Raw genomic sequence first — 20,095 nt, 5'->3', positions numbered from 1 at the left:
CGGTGACAGTGTCTGCATGGTTAACGTGCAGGCACTGTGCCAGGGACGCTAACCTCTGGCCTCAGTCCTTTCAACAGTACGATGGAAAGTAGGATACGGCCAGTCCTGCCCTACCTGTTCTTATGTGTTCCTAAAGTCACCTTGTCACCTTGCGTGGTGGCGCACGCCTTTAATCCCAGCACTCGGGAGGCAGAGGTAGGAGGATCACCGAGAGTTCAAACTCACCCAGTCAAAATAGCAGGGAACCGGGTGTGGGGGCCCAGGCCTGCCTTCCCAGCTAAGGCGGGGGGATGGCAAGTTCAAAGCCTGGTTAGGTTCCAAAGTGAGTTCAAGGCTAGCCTGGGTAAGCTAATGAGACCCCCGTCTCAAAGACAAAGTAGAAAGAGGGCTGAGGTTGGAGGCCAGTGGTAGACTGCCTGCCTAGCATATGTGAGGCGCTAGGTTTAATCCCGTATATGGGAAAGACGGGGGGCGGGGGGGGAACATCTTATGAGAAAAGGGGCTGGAGCCCAGCATTCCCCAAAAAATCCATGGCACATAAAAAAGATAACAAGGCCGGGCGTGGTGGCACATGCCTTTAATCCCAGCCTGTGTAAAGCCAAATGCACAAAGTGGCATATACATCTGGAGTTTGTTGGCAGCAGCTAGAGGCCCTGGCACCCCCATTCTCCCTCTCTCTCTCTCTGTCTGTCTGTCTGTCTGTCTCTCTATTTCTTCTGGGCATGGTGGTGCAAGTCTTTAATCTCAGCACTCAGGAGGCAGAAGTGGGAGGATAGCTGTGAGTTCGAAGCCAGCCTTAGACTACATAGTGAATTTTAGGTCGGCCTGGGCTAGCAAAAGACCTTACCTCAAGAAAAATAAAAGATAAGGGGTCTGGGGAGATGGCTCTGTGGGTAAAACGCCTGCCACACAAACATGAGTTTGAGTTGGGTTCTCCAGAGCCCACATAAAATGCGGGGCTTCTGGAATGTGCCTGTAATCCCAGCGCTGGAAAGGGGGAGACAGGGAATCCCTGGGGCTCGTTGGCTAGCTAGTTTAGCTGAGCTGTTAAATTCTAGGTTCAGTGAGAGATTCCGTCTCAAGAAACAAAAATCGATAGCAATTGAGGAAGACACCCCACGTCTGCCTCTGGCCTCCACATGCAGATGCTTACACACATGCACACGCACCCACATACACATGAGCACGCACACGCAGTGCAACACCAAACCTATGCACACCTGTGCGGTTCTGAGCGCCAGCCCGGCACTCACATTGACGAGACTGAGTGCAGCTTTCCATGCCCCTCTGCCAGCCTGCACATCCCGCCCGCAAGTTCTAAGAACCCTGCACACACATACACCTGCAAAAGAGAGGGATGAGGGATGGAGAGATGGCGTAGTGGTTAAGGCGTTTGCCTGCAAAGCCAAAGGACCCAGGTTCGACTCCCCAGGACCCACGTAAGCCAGATGCACAAGGGGGCACACACATCTGTAGTTTGCAGTGGCACCCATTCTCTCTCTCCCTGCCTATTTTTGTATCTTTCCCTCTCAAATAAATAAATAAAAATAAAATATTTTTTTTAAAAAAGAGGGATGAGTTCCAAAGGGAAGGTAGCAGTGCAATTTTCTTTTTAAACTTGTTTTTAAATTATTTATTTATCTATTTGAGAGGGAAAAGGGAGAGGGAAAGAGAGAGAGAGAGAGAACGAGCAAGCCAGGGCATCCAGAACCTCAGATACATGTGCCACTTTTTGCATCTGGCTTATGTGGGTCCTGGGGAATCAAACCTGGGTCCTTTGGCTTTGTAGGCAAGTGCCTTAACCGCTAGACCATCTCTCCAGCCCTACAGTGCAGTTTTATATACATGAAGTGTTGGAGAAGCATGCAAATGTGAATGAGGAGGGTACTTGTCACCATTTAGGTGGGCATGCGTATGGTCTGTGGATTTCTGCGCTGTCGAACTCCACTGGCCACAAACTTCGCGTTTGCCTCGTGCTTCTTGCCAAGGAAACTGCACGTGAGCAATCATGAGAGGTTCACAGTACGCTCACACATGGGTCTCAATGCGTCAATCACACGGGGACACGTTCCTGTGTTCACGTCAAGCGTTAGGACAGAAGTGATTGCAATTCTTACTTTGTTGGATTTGGGGACAAAAAGAGACAATGGCCGTTAATACTCAGCATATTGTCTGGCTCAGCCGGTCCCATACTTAGCTAATTTGTTATCTTGGTGGCCAGATCATTGGCCACAGAGGTGAAAATCCAGATGTGGGTCCCAAGCCCCCACAGCACATAAACTCACCCTCCACACCTGGAAGGGACCCGTGGTTCTTTTCTATCCTGGACTTCATGAGGGAACCCGGCCCTCCAGTGGGGACAAAACCTAGTGAGGGTCACATACCCTTAGGTCCAGTGTGCTGACCTCCCTCTGTGTTCATCCTCCCTTTTTTGGTGGGGGGGAGTTGGTGTTTTTAAGGTAGCGTCTCACTCTAGCTCAGGCTGACCTGGAATTCACTATGTAGTCTCAGGGTGGCCTAGAACTCATGGCGATCCTCCTACCTCTGCTCTCTCTGCTGGGCTCACTCTGGCATTAAGACCCTGTTCTGGGGTGGCACAGAGAGAGGTTAAAGGTATACTTTTGGCCCCTGGGACACTGTGTGGGGTGGAGCCTTGTAGGGTGTGGGCTCTGGTGGTTAGGCAGGGCGTGGGTGGGGCATCACGGTCCCTTGGCTAGGCTCCTTCCCTCCAGTTGTTGCCTTGAAACACTGATGGCATCATACGCGTGGAGGCTCTGCCTATTACCAGCAGGTGGCAGCAGGGAGTGCTTGCTTTGAGCAATAAGGTTGGGTTTGACCACGCATGGCCATAAGGCATTTGGAGGGAGAGGCGCTGGTTCTAATCTCACAGGCACCCGCGTGTGAGGGGTCGTCCCGCCCAAGGCGGACGGTAATGGTTCTCAAAGCTTGGTTGGGGACAGGGAGTGTGGGCTGGTGGAGGGACAGAGAGAGCTGCAGCCTTGTCAATGTGAGCTCCACGCTGCGGCTCAGAACCACACTGGTGCCCACAGGTGCGTGGGTGTGAGGCTGCACCCCAATGCATTAGATTCACGACGGACAATAGGGCACTTTCCACCTCGCTGTTCCACCGTCGCCACCTGATGGAGCTGCAGGCTGGAGGCTCACATGCTGGCGCTGAAGGGCTCTGCTGTAGAAATGATCTCACTACTCTTGTCACACAGCCATGCTCAGACGCGGTGGGTGGGGGGACAGCCTCACCTTTGGGGTCTGCCAGGCTGTGTACACAGCTTGTGGTGTCCTCTGTCTCTCTCTCTCTCCCCCACAGATTTGTGGCCCTCCTGCTGACGCACTTCGACCTGGAGCTGGCCAGTGCCGACGTGCAGACCCCCGAGTTTGACCTCAGTAGGTATGGATTTGGCCTGATGCAGCCAGAGCACGATGTGGCCATCCGGTACCGCGTCCGGCCGTGACCTGTGGGCGTCCCACGCTCATCACCTGTCTCCTGGCTTCCTGTACCGGCATCGCCACCTCCCTGCTTTTCAAGGCTGTGTCAAGAGGAGGGGACACAGAGGCCATCAAGAACACATTGAGACCAAAAAAAAAAGAAAAGAAAAAAAGGTCAATAAGTGCTCTACGGTGTCCTGACTAGGCTCTCTGAGCTACGGGCTCACCAGACAGGGCAGAACCTGGAGACCCTGTTGCTGCGTCACTTACTCTCAGAGCAGTCACTGTCCCCACCCTGAAGAATCAGTATGAGCCAAGCAGACACTGGCCATAGGAAGGCCCCTCTGGACACAGCAGTGTGTCCACTGACATAAGCTCTGCCTCCCGATCATTAAAGAGACATCACCGTCCTTTCTCTTCATGAGGAAGCCTGAGAAAACGCAGGCTGTGGACTGGACAGATGGCTCAGTGGTTAAAGAAGCTTGCTTGCAAAGCCCGATGGCCTGGGTTCGGTTTCCCTGGTATCCATGTAAAGCCAGATGCCCAAAATAGCACATGCCTCTGGAGTTTGTTTGCAGTGGCAAGAGGACCTAGCATGTCCATATTTTCTTCTCTCTCTCTCTTAAATAAAAATATTTTTTAAAAGAAAAAATGCAGGCTGTGCTCTGAGGAATACAACCTCTGTCCTGGAGTTGCAGGGGACAGAGGGCCGGGCTTTCGCCATGCTAATGCTCCGACGTCATGGACTGATGGCTGGAGGGAGGCGGTGAAGGGAGCCTATCCTCTCTCCCCAGCCCATAAGCTCCCACAGCAGCATGCACCAGTCTGCAGATGTCTGTGGCCTGCGTTTTAAAAATCAACTTTGTAGGTGTCACATTCTCTTTGGAGAAGTCATGCGCACGTTCAGCCTCCGACGGTGCACGTGCCCCGACTCCCGAGGGCATCGCTGACCAGGGCCGCGTGGCAGCCGCCTGCCTGGCTCGCCAGGCTTTGGTTTGGACGACCTCTGCCCTCTTCCTTCTCTCTGGTTCTGAAGGCGCTGTAGTCTGGGAGCCTGTTCCGACAGCGGACTGGTAGTGTGGGAGGTGGTGGGAAGCAGGTTACTGGCTCTCTGGCTGGTTGTTCATCCCGTAAGTAAATAGAACAGGGATGAAAATGAGCTTTGGGGGCTGCAGGGATGGCTCAGCGGTTAAGGCGCTTGCCTGCAAAGCCTAAGGACCCAGGTCCCATTCCCCAGTACGCACATAAAGCCAGGCATGAGTTTAGAGTTAATTTGCAGTGGCTAGAGGCCCTGGCATACCCATCCCCCCCATATACCTCTTTCTCTGTCAAATAAATAAATAAGATTTTTTTTTTTTAAATATGCTTTTGCCTCAATTTTAGGAAAAGGGACTTAAAAAGAACCATCACTCACAAGCCTCTGTGATGGCAAATGTGGCCATTTAAGGGTAGGTCCTTGTCACTGACTTTAACACGCACAGCAGTCATTTATCTCTGCTGTCGCGGCCCCCCCCTGGCCCCGCCCCATCCCCCCCCCACCTACCTCACAGCATCTCTGAGAAGACAGAATGTTTGACCTGATTTCCAGTTGAAAAAGTCAGCTCATGTTGGAGTGTGGTGGTGCACGCCTTTAATCCCAGCACTCTGGAGGCTGAGGTAGGAGATCACCATGAGTTCGAGGCCAGACTGGAAATGCAGAGTGAGTGCCAGGTCAGACTACCCCCCCCCAAAAAAAAACAGCTCAGAGAGACAGGGGACTTGCCTGAGGTCACACAGCTCAGAAGCTGGTAGAGCCCAACTTACACTCTTCTTAGAAGCAATTGCTGAATGGCAGCTCTTTGTTTCTGGGTGGTGGGGGGGGAGGTGGAGATCTGGTGGGCATGGAAGGGAAGGCCGATGGCTAGGAGCGCTCAAGTACGGGCCCGCTTGTGAGAGGCGCACATCCAGAACCAAGTCCTCATAGCCTTCCGTGGAGCAACGCAAGAGGCCCAGCCCCGACCTGTTCTCAGATCAGCACCAGGGCTTGGAGCTTCCCCAGCTCCCAGACTCCAGGTACCCCCAGGATTCCCGGATAGACGGGGTGTGATTGACAGGAGGCTGGGTATCCCTAGGGAAGCCCATCTTCACGCCTGGGTGACCCCCCCCCCCCCAACTGCCGCCTGCTTCTTATCTCTGCAGGAAATAGGAGCTGGCGGCCTCCTGGGGGAGGATGAGCCGGTTTCCATGGCAACCCCCAGCTGCCTCGGCAGGACTGGGAGGGGAGGAAGAAGGCAGAAATAGCTGCGGAAGGTCTCCACAGGCTCCAGCCTGATGTGCCGGGGAAAGCCTTTCTGACCCCTGTCTCAATGAGGCTGGGCTGTCCCCAAGACCAGACTGTCACCTGTGCTCCAGTCCCCTTTGAAAGTGGCAATGCTGAACCTCGCCCAGGAGGCTCTTGCTCCTGAGGAAGAGGGTTCTCCCACCACGCAGCTCCGCTGGGGACCCGAGGCGCTGAAGTAGAACTCAGGGGAGACTGATTTAATCCTGCCCTCATTTTCCTCTTTATTATTTCTCTGTCTCTGTGTGTGTGCGTGCGTGTGTGTGTGTGTTCTTTCTTTAAAATAGGCTGGGGATGTAGCTCAGTTGGTAGAATGCTTTTCCAAGGATGCAGAAAGCCTTGGGTTCGACCCCCAGCACCACACAAACCAGTTGCCATGGTGCACTCTTGTAATCTCCAGCAGGAGCGTCAGGAGTTCAAGGCCAGCCTTAAGTACATAGCAAGTTCAAAGCCAGCCTCAGCTACATAAAACCCCATCTCAAAAAAAAAAAAAAAAAAAGCTTCATAGACACGGGCAAGACCGACCTCTCAGCTCCCCTTGGATGGTTTGAGAGTCAACATCACGGACGTGTGTGGCAACATACTCCTGGGTTGACCCCAGTCGGCTGTTTCCCTAGGGTGCCATTGTGACTCACCACCCCCGCCCTGCTTTTCCATGGCTGACAGGAATGGGCCCATAGCACTGGCTGCCATAGATAGAAAGGGGCAGTGAAAAATAAATGTCTCTGGGCAGTTGTGACAAGAATTGGGGACTCAGGAGACTCTGCTGTCCGGTCAGATGAGCCTGGAATATGCCAAGGCTGCCTGAAGGCCTCGCCGGTGTCCTCTCTTGACTTCCTTGATGACCCACAAAGAGCCAGAAGAGGGGTGAAATGCTTGAGACAGAGGTCACCTGAGGGAGCCCAGACTCCAAGAGCGCAAGCACCTTGTCCTTGTCACTGATTTTGGGGTCCTCGTTTTCAATATGTACCATGTGGCTTGAGTAGTGTGAGGGTGTCATCTTGCCACTCCAACATGGTTCTATTTCCGCAGAGCACCATCAGGGGGGAACGGACTGTGGTGCGCATCAAGGCATCCTTGCTGGCGGGGCCACCTCTGCCTGTGACTCCCACGAGGTGGGGGGAGGGGATGGGGGGTCAAGGTTAGCTGCTGGGGTTGCAGAACTGAGCAGTACCAGGGCTGGACCCATCTTGTTCTTATCTTGGACAGCAGCGAATCAAGAAGGGGTAAAAAACAGGGAGCGACATGATCAGACTTGTGCCTTTGGTACCTGCCCCCTTAGCGATGAGGCCGAATCCGAGATGGTGAGCAAAGGGAGGGGAGGTGGCAGGACGGGGACAAGGGACAAGGAGGTGAGGCAGAAGAGACAGCGGGACCCCAAGGACAGGGAAGCTACAGTGTACTTGCAATATTATCTCAGGAGAAGCAGTTAATTAGCCTTTGATCTCTGCTCTGGTTCCCTCCTTTTGCTGACTCGCTCCTTTTCCCTGCGTCTTGGAGTCCCCCCCCCCCACCCTGCTCATTCAGGGAGGAAGGATCAGGTTACCTCTAATGGCCCTGCTGGAAGTGTATCTCAGTTGTCTCTGTCGGTATTTCATCATGGTTTCCTCCCCCCATCCCCACCCCATGCTCTGGAAGTCAGTGGCTTAGAAAGTCCTGACCACAAACAGACTCATTTGCAAGAGACGTATCTTTAGCTGGTTCCCTCCTCGGGACCCTCTGGTGACATTTCTTCCCAGGAGGGAGCCCAGGAGACAGGCCAGGGCTGCACCCATAAAGTGGGTGGGAAGACTCAAGGATGGACAGGTGGGGGAGTGGGGGTGCAGAGATGCATGAATCTTCGGGGTAGGTGAGTGACTGGGTGGATGAATGAGTAGGTAGATAGATACATTGCTTGAGTGGTGGTGGACGGACAGATGGATGGATGGCGGATGAGCGAACTGGCAGATAGATGGATAGGGGTCTGGGTGAGGGCTTGGAAGGTGGACAGTGTGTGGAGCAGGTGAATGGATGGAGGGACAGATGAAAGAGTGTGTGAGTGAGTGCTCAGGCAGAGGGTGGTTAGGTGGTTTGTGGAGGGCTGAGCAGCTAACTGCAGTATAGAAGGGAGGATGGTGAGTCTGATGGACAGGCGAGAGACTAGAGAACAGACAGAGAGATGGGTAAATGTTGGGTTGGTCAGTGAGCCAGGCTCAGTGGATAAAGCTCTTGTCCTACAAATGTGAAGACGTGACTTTGGGTCCCCAGGCCCCACATAAAACCATAAGGTTTGGTGGGCTTCTGTAATCTCAGTACACCCATGGCAAGAAGGGAGGGGGTGACAAGGGAAGGTGGGAAGCTCACAGGACAGCTGGCCTGGCTAACAAGCGATTGCTTCAAACGAGCTGCAAGGTCAGGATCTCCACTGGACGCTGTGCCATGCACACGCGTGCACTTACACATACACATCACCCCACACCAAAAGAGATACATTTTGCAATCTTCAGTCTCTGGGAGAAAAAGTGAGAAAGAATTTTCCTTTCAAAAAAGTATGTTCTGGGGCTGGAGAGATGGCTTAGCGGTGAAGCACTTGCCTGTGAAGCCTAAGGCCCCTGGTTCGAGGCTCGATTCCCCAGGACCCACATTAGCCAGATGCACAAGGGGCGCACGTGACTGGAGTTCGTTTGCAGTGGCTGGAGGCCCTGGAGCTCCCATTCTCTGTCTCTGCCTCTTTCTCTCTCTCTCTCTCTGTCGCTCTCAAATAAATAAATAAAAATAAAAAAACAAAAGAAAATCTTTTTAAAAGTATGTTTTAAGCTGGGCATGGTGACACATGCATTTAGTCCCAGCACTTGGGAGGCAGAGTTAGGAGTTTGAGGCCACCCTGAGACTACACAGTGAATTACAGGTCAGCCTGGGCTAGAGTGAGACTTTACCTTGAAAAACCAAAAAAATAAAAAATAAAACATAAAAATAGTATTTTTGTTTGTTTATTTTCAAGGAGAGAAAGTGAATGAGCACACCAGGGCTTCTATCCGCTGCAAACAAACTCCAGATGCATGTGTTACTTTGAGCATCTGGCTTTACGTGGGCATTGGGGAATTGAACCCAGGTCGTTGGGCTTTGCAGACAAGCACCTTCACTTGCTGAGCCGTCTCTCCAGCTCGAGAAAGAATTGTCAATGGGGTCAGACACATGTTAAGTTTTTGATACACTGCCTAGAATCCAGAGACCCTTCAGGTATCTTCATCTTCCTCATCCTCAAGGGTGCTGATGCTGCCTGTCTGGTTCCGTGGTCCTTCCCAGAGTCGGGCGGGCTGCAAAGTACCTTCCCTGCCTCACCTCATCCTCCCTCCCACAGCCCTGCCAGGCAGATGCCATCCTGATCCCCATTTGTGCTCACGGCCATGCCCATCACCGAGGTCGACAAAGAGAAGGGAGGGAGCAGACAGGCCGAATGTATGGGAAAAGCCCTGGGGCTCTGCCTGGGCAAGGCCACAGCAAACAGCAGGTGTCCTGAGAGATGCGCACTCAGACAGAGTGATGTCCCCCCACCCTCGAGTCCCTGAGGGCCTCTACATCCATCTACATCCATCCTCACCAAGCAACTATCCCTTTCCAGGAATTTACATGTGTTTGCGGAGTTGCGGGGCGGGTGGCGGGGGGGGGGCAGGTAATTAGCTATGCTCTGTGCCCAGAAGTGTGGAGAAACCCAAGTAGGATGCCCCGGTGGGGGTCATAAATAAATGACGGATGGCATCATGGAATCCACGAGAGAAGGAGGGCCGACTTCAAACGGATGCGGCTCTCGCCAGCGCTATTTAGAGGGTACATGGATTCGATGGCTGCATCTGGCTGCCTTGACCTCACTCAGCCTTGAAGGGCTATCTTAGCACCAACAATGGTCAGGACTTGGGTGACCTGATGGTGGAACCTGCCTGCCCACTTGCTGGCTGGTCACTGGGGTACTGTCCCCTCCAGAGCTTTGTGAAGTTTCAATCCTTTAAATGAAACGGTTGTACTTGGGATCGGAGTCCAAGCTCTGGTGTTCATTTTCCCTGTTTCTTCTTTTTCTTCCTCTCTTCTCTCTTCCTTTCTTTCCTTTTATTTTACTTTTATTTTTTTGAGGCAAGCCCAACAGACTGGCTCTTTTTAATGAGAATGAGAGAAAGAGAGAGAAAATTGGTGCACCAAGGCCTCCGGCCGCTATGCATGCTCCCCCTTGTGCACATGTGCGACCCTGCACATACGTCACCTTGTGCATCTGGCTTACCTGGGACCTGAGGAGTTAAACATGGGTCCTTAGGCTTCTCAGGCATGCATTTTAACAGCTAAGTCATCCCTTTAGCCCTCCTTTTATTTTTTAAAAATATATTTTAGGGGCTGGAGAGATGGCTTAGCTTGCCTGTGAAGCCTAAGGATCCCGGTTCGAGGCTCGGTTCCCCAGGTCCCACATTAGCCAGATGCACAAGGGGGTGCACGCGTCTGGAGTTCGTTTGCAGAGGCTGGAAGCCCTGGTGCACCCATTCTCTCTCTCTCCCTCTATCTGTCTTTTTCTCTGTGTCTGTCACTCTCAAATAAATAAATAAATAATTTAAAAAAGTTCCTCACTCTCATTTAAATATACATACATATATATATATATATATATATATATATATATATATATATATATATATATTAGCTATTTATTTGAAAGAGAGAGAGAGGCATATATATAGAGAGAAAAGGTATGCCAGGGCCTCTAGCCACTGCAAACAAACTCCAGACACACGTGTCACCTTGTGCAACTGGTTTACACGGGTACTAGGGAATTGAACCTGGGTCCTTAGGTTTTGCAGGAAAGCACCTTAACTGCTAAGTCATTTCTCCAGCCCCCTTTCTTTTACTTTTGAGGCGAAGTCTTATGTATCTTGGGCAGGCCTTGAACTCATTATGTAGCCAAGGATGACCCTGAACTTCTGATCCTCTTGCCTCCACCTCCTGAGTCCTGGGATTACAGGCGTGCACCACCATGTCCAAATTTTCCATTTCTTTTATGTTTCTATTCTGCTCAAGACAAAGTTTGGGCCATTGGAAAAGGGAATTGTCACCAACTGAGTTCTTCTGGCTCAGACGCCAGAATGACAGCGAAGACTGGGGCAGGTGAGGTGAGGTCACTGACTGCTCATGGAACCAGAACGTGCGGTAGCACTACCTTCAGGCACGGCTGGATCCAGGACCTCTAATGACAGCATCGCGTTCCCAGTTTTACTTTCCCCTTCAATGGGTTTATTTCTAGGGAGTTTCTGGTGGGGTTGAAGGAGAGGTTATTTTTGTTGGGGGCATCCACCGTGGTCACTTTCTAGCCTTTGAATATGTTGTCCTGTAGACCGACGCCTGGCATGGTGGTGGCCATTTTGTACAAGGCAACATTCTCCAGGACCCACAGTAGCCAGATGCACAAGGGGGCGCATGCATCTGGAGTTCGTTTGCAGTGGCTGGTGGCCTTGACGTGCCCATTCTCTCTCTCTCTGCCTCTTTCTCTGTCTGTCACTCTCAAATAAATAAAAAAGAAAAAGAAAAAAAATTTATCAAGAAAAATACTACATTCATTTTTCACCTCAGGGCCTGGGATCTTGGGGCTCCCCTCCCTGTACCTCCTGCCTCAACACCGAACAAGACTGACTTTTCTCTCAGCTTCTGCACATCTACCGCCTCCAGGAAGTCTCCCTGGCCCACCTTACCCAGCAGTGCTGACACTTCACTCAGCCATCCTGGAGACTTTTTTTCATAGCATTTACCACAGGCTGAGCGCTGGTGGACTGATATTCATGCTCCTTAGCAGACCCCCCACCAGAATGTAAATGGAGGTACATAGAGACTATCTGTTTTGCCCACCTTGTATCTCTGAGTGTCTAGGGTAATGTGAGACACACAGTAGGTGATCGCTAATTGTTGACTGAGAAAATAGTATTTCTATTGGGATGCCTATGGCTGATGTGAGATTAATGTAGGGTTTCTTGGCCTAGTGCCATTGGCATTCTGGGCTGTGGTACTTTTCTTATGGATGTAGTGGCTATTTTTGAGTAGAATGGGATGTCCAGTGACATCCCCTTGCCGCCATCCACTAGAAGCCAGAGGACTATAGCTGTAGATATATAGATAAAGATAATTGGCCAAGGACCTAAAGTAACCCAGACTGGGAAGGACTCCTTCAACAGGATGTTCAAAGCACAAATCATACAGCCAACAATAAATTGGTCTTATTAAAAGATTTGTTTTTAAAACAAAGGCTACCACAGACAATGCTAATGGCTAGGTAACTGGAAGAAGATATTTTCAATGTCTGAAGTCAACAAGGGACTTGAAATATAGCTTGTATGAAAAAGTTCTGCCACTCATAAAACCAAACAAACCAACACCACAATGCAGGCACGCACCAATCAACCTAGAGACTTTCTGTGGACAATGAGCCTCAGACTTAATAATCAGAGAAACGTACACTTGAATACATTGAGATAGCAGGGCGAGGGAGATGGCTCAGTTGGCAAAGCACTTCCTGTGTCAACATGAGCATTCGAGTTCGGGTTTCCAGAACCCATGGAAATGTCAAGAATAGTGGTGTGTATATGTAATCCCAATGCAGGAGAGGTGAAGATGGGCATCCTCAGGACTTACTGGATAGCTAGTCTAGTCCAATCAGTGAGCTCTGGGTACAATGAGACACCCTGTCTCAGAGAATAAGTTGTAGAGGGATTGAAAAGACACTTGATGTCAACCTCTGGTTCCCACACACACCCACACAAACATGAACATGCAACGCCATGCAGTTCCCACGTGCATACAAACACACATACACATATGTACCACACACATAGACACTTGAAATTTAAAAAAAAATGTACATGCATAAATAGAGCCGGACGTGGTGGTGCACGCCTTTAATCCCAGAACTCAGGGGCTGGGGTAGGAGGATTGCTATGAGTTTAAGGCCAGCCTAAGACTAATTCTACAACAGCCTGGGCTTAAGTCAGACCCTACCTCAAAAAAATGGGGGGGGGTGGAGAGATGGCTTAGCAGTTAAGGCACTTGTCTACAAAGCCTAAGGACCCAGATTCAATTCCCCAGGACCCACGTAAGCCAGATGCACAAGGTGGCGCATGAGCCTGGAGTTCGTTTGCAGTGGCTAGAGGCCCTGGTGTGCCCATTCTCTCCCTTCCTCCCTCTCTCTCTCATAAATAAATAAATAATATTTTTTAAAAATTAATAAAAAAAATACTGCTGGGGGTGGTGGCGCATGCCTTTAACCCCAGCACTCGAGAGGCAGAGGTAGGAGGATCATCGAGAGTTCAAGGCCACCCTGAGACTACACAGTGAATTTCAGGTCAGCCTTGGCTAGAGTGAGATTCTACCTGGGGGGGGGGGTAATACAGATATTTTTTGAGCACTACTTAATGGGGCTGAAGGGACTGCTGGCACTGCTAGGGAGATAACCCGGCAGCAGACCTGTGAGGAAGCCAGGATGAATATAGTTAAGAATCCTGGGGCTGGAGGGATGGCTTAGCTGTTAAGGCACTTGCCCGCAAAGCCAAAGGACCCAGGTTCGACTCCCCAGCACCCATGTAAGCCAGATGCTCAAGGGGGTGCACACATTTGGAGTTCGTTTGCAGTGGCCCATTCTCACTCTGTCTCTCCTCCCTCTCTTCCTGACTCAAATAAATAAAAATTTTAAAAAAAAGAATCCGCATTTTCTGTGTTAGACATATCATTCCAAACCTATGGGAGGCATATTTGAAAAGGCACCACCATGCTAGTCATGAGCAGACATGGGGGGACACTCTGCGGTGCACCCCTTGTGCTAACAGAAGCTGGTGGCCCTCTGATTGACCTTGTGCATAGGGGGCACTGAAAAGGAGGCACATATGACCAGGGGTGCTAGTAGAGGCAGAAGAGCAGTGAATTCAGAGCAGCAGGACAGATCTCTGCGGGGAAAAACGAGAAACAACCTGAGGTCTACAGCACAGACCATACAGAGAAGTTGAAGCTAGGCATGATGGTGCGTGCCTGTGATCCCTGTTCTCAGCAGACTAAGGCGGGAGGGAAGTGAGTTCAAGGCCAGCTTTAGCTACATAATGAGACCCTGTCTGAAAACAAAACAAAACAAACCAACAGCAAAAGAAAGAGCTCTAAGTCGAGATACAGACACACCAAAACACCATTTTAAGAGAACCCGTCTGGACAAAAGGACACCCAGTAAGCTGTGCGCCCTGGACTCCGGGCCCACTAGGTGCACAGCAAGTGCCTGGCGAGCTTTTGGAAAGATTCTGTGAATCAGCCCCTGAGCGGAGGGAAGGAGGAAGGGAGGATGGGAGAGGGAGGAAGGATTTGCAGGGGGCGCCCTCATGTTTAGCCCCTTTGACTATGCCAGGCGCTGCATTATCTGTTACCTGCCAGCCTCGGCGGTCTCCTCGCTGAGGGCCCCACTTCCACCCCTGCTCCGTACCTATTCTCCACAGCAATCCCTTTGTACTCAGACTTCCATCACCCTTTCTCAGGGCGAAGGCCAACGACTTGGCCATGGTCCATAGGGCACAGCTCCTGTTTGCTGTCCTGCTAGCCCCTGTCCACTCGGGGCCGTCGGCACCGGCCATGTCCACCACGCCTCACCTGTCCCGGTCAGCGACACCCCCTGCAGCCTCCTGTGGGCGGCTCTCAGCCCAGCAGGCAGCTCGTTGCCCCTATCACAGCCGCCAGCATCTGGAACCCGCGCGTTCATTGCGCACGTGCACGCGGGGTCACACGTGAGTCTGCGCATGCGTGCGGAGGACAGCGGGCAACGTTAGGTGCCTTAGTCACTCGCCACCTCACTTTTTTAATGTTGTGTGACAGAGGAGACTCTTTCTTTAAAAATATGACTTAGGGGGCTGGAGAGACGGCTTAGTGGTTGAGCGCTTGCCTGCGAAGCCTAAGGACCCCGGTTCGAGGCTTGATTCCCCAGGACCCACGTTAGCCAGATGCACAAGGGGGCGCACGCGTCTGGGGTTCGTTTGCAGTGGCTGGAGGCCCTGGCGCGCCCATTCTCTATTTATCTGCCTCTTTCTCTCTCTGTCGCTTTCAAATAAATAAATAAATAACAAAAAAAATTAATATTATTTATCTATTTATTTGACAGAGAGGGAGAGAGGAGGGGGGTAGAGATGGGCATGCCAGGGCATCCAGCCACTGCAAACGCACGCCAGACGCATGTGTCACTTTATGTATCTGGCTTTGTGTGGCTATTGGGGAATCAAACTCCAGTCCTTAGGTTTTGCAGGCAGGTGTCTTAACTGCTGAGCCATCTCTCCAGCCCTCCGCCTTGCTTTTCTGAGACAAGATTTCTTACTGAACCTGGAGTGATCCTCCTGTCTCTGCTTCCCCCCAGTGCTGAGAGTGCGGGTGTGCACTGCCACACCCAGAGTTTACGTGGGCACTGGGGATCCAAACTTGGATCTTCAGGCATGGGAGGCAAACACTGTACCTGCTGAACCATCTTTCCAGCCTATCTTTTTTTTATTTTTATTTTTTGTACTTGCTTTTGGTTGACTGTTTTCCTCCATGGGCCCACACGTTGAGAGAAGAGGGCAGGGCTTGAACCGCAGCGCCAGGTCAAAGCAAGGGGGAGCTCTACGAAGACTTTATGCTGGTGAGAAACAACGGTTCAGTGCATTAAATGGGACGACTGTTCTGACAGCTGCGAAAGGAGGAGGAGGAGGCAGAGGAAGTCGCAGGGAGCCGAAAGGATGGCAAGGTGGAAGGGGTCCTGATGCTGGAAGTGGAACTGCGGACAGGCTTTTATAAACACAAAACAGTGTCACGTGTGAGCCGGGAAAGAATCGCCCACTCTTAGGAAGCAAAGGGCAGAAGGCGGAAGGGCCTGTTTTCTGGCTCTGTTTTTTTTTTTTTTTTCGGTTTTTGTCCTTTGGGCCAGGAGCGCCGTGTGTGTCTCAATCGCCTTGTTTACTAATTACCATTCAGTAAACGTGTGTATGAAACATAAATGAGCAAGCCCAGAGGGGGGCCTGATGAAAGCCTGGTCCCCATCTCCAGGCAAACCCTCCTCAGTCACTTCAGTTGGTCTAATGGCTTCTGGGGCCTCCAACTGCACAGGGTGTGGCAGGGGCAGCTGGCACTCCCCCTCCCCACCCCTTCCCAGAGCCTGGCACTCAGCAAGCAGCTATCAGACTGCAAGGTTGAATGACTCACCAGGCTAGGCAAGCTCCTGGCTCCTCACCTGCTGTTGGGTAACTTCTTAGCAGTTATCACCCAAAGCCAGATGCATGTCTGTTTGCCAATGGTTTTCTGGTCCATCTTTCTCTAGCATCTAGAATTCCATATTTGGAATCTGGGATGGAATCAAAGCAAGGGATATTTAAAATTGCCACCTGCCTTCCCCCAGTTCCAAGCCTCCCCCTCGGCGTCACTATCTGCCACACGGCCCATCCACCAGGGCCAGATGTTTGCTACCCAGCTGTATCTCAGACGCCTCTCACAGGGCCTGCACACAGTAGGCCCTCAACCGTGCTGCGGACAGGGCGAAGCAAGGGAGGGTGGCCAGGAAGGTGGCCGAGGTGGGCAGGGCAGGGTGCCCTGGCTCGCAGGCCGCTGGGGAAGGGGGGGCCCTGGGCACGGAGGAGTTAAGCGTCGCGAGCGCTTCCGACCCGCAGGTGGCGCCGTCCCGCCTCGGTGCTGCTCGGCGGCGCTCCGAAGTGCGGGACAGAATCGCGGCGGGCGAGCGGCGAGCCGAAGCTCAGCCCGACTTGTTGATCTCGCCCAGGCAGCCGCGGCGGCCGCCGAGCAGCAGCAGGAGCCGGGAGACGGAGCCCCGGGGCGCCGCCCGATCGCCGCTCCGGTCCCCGCGCCCCCTCGCCAGCCAGCCTCGCGCAGCGAGCCCGGCCCCCACCCCGGCCCCCGCGGCGCCCGCAGTCCCCGCACGTCGCCTGCCCGGCTGGGGTAGGCCTGCTCCGGCCCGGCCCCGGGACCGCCGCTGCCCACGGGCGGGGGCGCCCGGGCGGCCGGGACCATGCGCTCTCCCTGGCCCCGGGAGGCGGCCGTCCTGGGGGTGAGTATCAGGGGTGTTGGGGACCTCGGCGCGGAGAGGGATGGGGGGCGGGGGTCGCCTGTCGTCCGTCCGCTCGGCCTGTGGGTAGCCCGGAGCTCGGCGGATCGGAGCTAGGAGGGTGAAGGGCGAGGGCTGGCCCCTCCCTCCCCGCCCCGGGAGGCGCGCGATGCCCATCGTAGGGTAAGGGGCGAGGGCGTGCTCCCCGCGGGCTGTGGACTCAGGGAACCCCCCCCGAAATCACCCGTGCGCGGCGGGAGGAGGGCACGTTTTGAAAGGCCAGAAAATTCAGCTCGTTTCCCCGCCTCCCACCTCCCCCACCCCTTCCCTTCCGAGCCCGGGTAAAGGCGCAGAAGCCCGAGTTATAAAAAGCCACGGCTGAGAGGAGAGAGGAGGAGGAGGAGCGGGAGGAGGAGGAGGAGGATGGAAGGAGAGGAGGAGGAAGAGGAGGAGGCAGATCCCGAGGACTCTGTGAGCCCCTCCTGCGGTAGGGCACGGGGTTCAGAGGAAGGAGCTGACCTCCCCCCCCAATCTAGCCTGGCTTGGCGCCTTCGACCCTCACTTCGACTAGGGAGCAACATCAAGGGGTGCTCTGGTGGTGTGAGCAGAGAGGGCACTCCCAGGATAGAAGGGCTGTCGTGTGGACACACATCTGTGATGACCTCCGACAGGTGGGCATTGGTATCCCCCCCCCACACTCCCCGCAATGTAAGGTTCAGGAAAAGAAAAATCAAACCCAATGCCACAGTCCTGCCGCGACTCCCAATCCTGATGCTTTGTTGGTTGGGGGTGTTGGGGGGTCTAGGGTGAGAACTCATTGCAGAGAGAAAGAAAAGTTTTCCGTGTCGCTCCCCTGCATGCCCATTGCGGGGGCCAGGTTGGGGCTCCATCCCAGGACCCACAGACCAAGAGAGAAAAGAGAGTTTCAGCACTCGACGGGGCGGACAGCGCCCCGGGCGGCCAGATCGGATCGCTTCTGGGCTCCTAAGCCCAGAGGTGGGGCTTTCCGGGGCGCTCGGGGCGCCTCTTGTGGCCCTGTCACCGCTCGGAGGGCGGCCCCTCCCTCTGTCCCTCGGGTGGGGCTGACTTCAGCACCGAGGGGAGGGACAGCGTCCAGCCCTCCCCGCTGCTCTCCAACGCCGCTGAGCCGCTTAAGCGCGGGGAGGAAGGTCAAGGCCGGAGGGACCCTGGAGTGGGGAAGGGGGGTGGGGTGGGGAAGAGAGGGCGGGACCGCGTCCAGCTCCCGGCGCGCTGACCCTCGTCCGCTTTGTCTTTCTGCCCCGCAGCCGTCGGGATGGAGGTGAGGAGGCGGCCGTGACGTCGCCCCGGCGCGGCACCCCTGCACCCCAGCAGCCCACGGCGCTCCCTGCCCCCTCCCCCGCGGCAGCGGGCCTTGCCGTCGAGTGACAGCGGCCTGGGGGGGGCAGGGGGGGCGCGGGCGGCCGGGCCAGCGATGCCGGCGGGCATGACGAAGCATGGCTCGCGCTCCACCAGCTCGCTGCCGCCCGAGCCCATGGAGATCGTGCGCAGCAAGGCGTGCTCCCGCCGCGTGCGCCTCAACGTCGGGGGCCTGGCGCACGAGGTGCTCTGGCGCACCCTGGACCGCCTGCCCCGCACGCGGCTGGGCAAGCTCCGCGACTGCAACACCCACGACTCGCTGCTCGAGGTGTGCGACGACTACAGCCTCGACGACAACGAGTACTTCTTCGATCGCCACCCGGGCGCCTTCACCTCCATCCTCAACTTCTACCGCACCGGGCGGCTGCACATGATGGAGGAGATGTGCGCGCTGAGCTTCAGCCAAGAGCTCGACTACTGGGGCATCGACGAGATCTACCTGGAGTCCTGCTGCCAGGCCCGCTACCACCAGAAGAAAGAGCAGATGAACGAGGAGCTGAAGCGGGAGGCCGAGACCCTGCGCGAGCGCGAGGGCGAGGAGTTCGACAACACGTGCTGCGCCGAGAAGCGGAAGAAGCTGTGGGACCTCCTGGAGAAGCCCAACTCCTCCGTGGCGGCCAAGGTGAGTCCTGGCGTCTTAGGCCGCACGTGCGCGCACGGGGGGCCCCCGAGGCCCGCTCGACCTATCTGGTCAGGTGGGAGAGCCAATCTGGGGGGGCTTGGGATTAGTCTCCAAAGACGGGGCACCCACATGGAGCAGGGACTCCGAGCTGAGGACCAACCAAGCTTTGGACCTTTCTGGGTCATCCCCTCATCTGGTTGCTCTGTGCTGGGTATCCCGCACTTTGTTGGTGGAGCTGGTTTACTGGGGCTTATAAAATGCTACAGCCCAAAGGCTGGGTTACAGCAAAATGAAGATGTGCTCCGAGAGGTTCCAGACTCAGGCTTGAAGGAGTGGCCCTGTGGTTTTTGTGCCTATCCCTATATTTATAACCCTGCTTCGCCCCGGGGAGGAATAAACACAGCCTACAGACATGCTGCGGGGGAAGGGGAGAGAATAACTGAGATTCTGATAGGTATTTTAAAACAAATGAGGTAAAGGGACACAGGAGGGGTGTGGGCACACATGTCCTGCAGTGCCCGTGGGTGAGAGGTTACCCTGGCTTCTTGTCTGTGGATCTGTTTGTTGAGCTTTTTCTGAGCGGCGTGCTGCTGGGGGAGGGTGTGCATTGTCTCTAAATGGGAGAGGAAAATACGAAATGTCAAAAGCTCAGGAGAGAGAGAGAGGCGGGTGTGAGTCTGATCACCCAGGGTGGGCTTCTGGGGAAAGGTGTGTGCTGTGAGCATGAGGAGAGGCTTGGGGCGAGGGCCAAGACGGGCAGGAAGGCCACTGGCTCATGCGTAACTCTGTCGAGCATCCGGCCTCATGTGGCCAGCATGCTGGGCATCAGGAGTAAATGACAACATGGTACATACAGGCTCTGTGGGGGTTGGGAGGGAGCCCAGTAAAGAGATGTTGATGTTGGAGTCAGGCAAGATCTAGTGAGAATATGATTCATGCTCTGAGAGCAGAGCCGGGGGATGGGATGGGATGGGGGGGTGCAGATAAATAGATTCGGGGCCAAAGGAAAAGGCTGTCTCTCCATGCAGCCACACTTCATTCATAAGGCCTAGTTCCTGGGCAGCTGGCTTTTCATCGGAGGTTCAACTGGCCTCTCACTGGTACCCAATCTGAGGAGACTGTGTGGCGTCCTTTCCCTAGAGCTGGTTGCCGCAGGAAGGGGTACTGGAAGGGGAGGCCGTAGGCTGGGGATGTAGCTCCGTTGGCAGAGTGCTGGCCTGGCATGCTCGAAGCCTTGGGTTTGATTCCCAGCACTGCA

General features: G+C 54.1%; 2 protein-coding genes across 2 annotated transcripts in view; both read left to right on the top strand.

Moving 5' to 3' along the window:
* The window catches only part of Ptgis (prostaglandin I2 synthase), a 42,216-nt gene extending 38,208 nt beyond the window's left edge, over positions 1–4,008 (top strand). Inside the window, exon 10 of the mRNA XM_004663874.2 lies at positions 3,326–4,008. Coding sequence (XP_004663931.1) covers positions 3,326–3,470 — 145 coding nt within the window. The 3' untranslated portion in view covers positions 3,471–4,008. The remainder of the gene's footprint in view (positions 1–3,325) is intronic.
* Positions 4,009–18,270: 14,262 nt separating this feature from the next.
* Kcnb1 (potassium voltage-gated channel subfamily B member 1) overlaps positions 18,271–20,095 on the top strand; it is a 107,248-nt gene continuing 105,423 nt past the window's right edge. The window contains 1 exon segment of the mRNA XM_004663875.3: positions 18,271–18,837. Within this exon segment, the coding sequence (XP_004663932.1) occupies positions 18,271–18,837 (567 nt within the window).

The sequence above is a fragment of the Jaculus jaculus genome, chromosome 8 (assembly GCF_020740685.1).
Source record: "Jaculus jaculus isolate mJacJac1 chromosome 8, mJacJac1.mat.Y.cur, whole genome shotgun sequence".
NCBI classification, from domain to species: domain Eukaryota; kingdom Metazoa; phylum Chordata; class Mammalia; order Rodentia; family Dipodidae; genus Jaculus; species Jaculus jaculus.
Note: the sequence above shows the minus strand (reverse complement) of the source record. Positions and strands in the feature narration are given on the sequence as shown.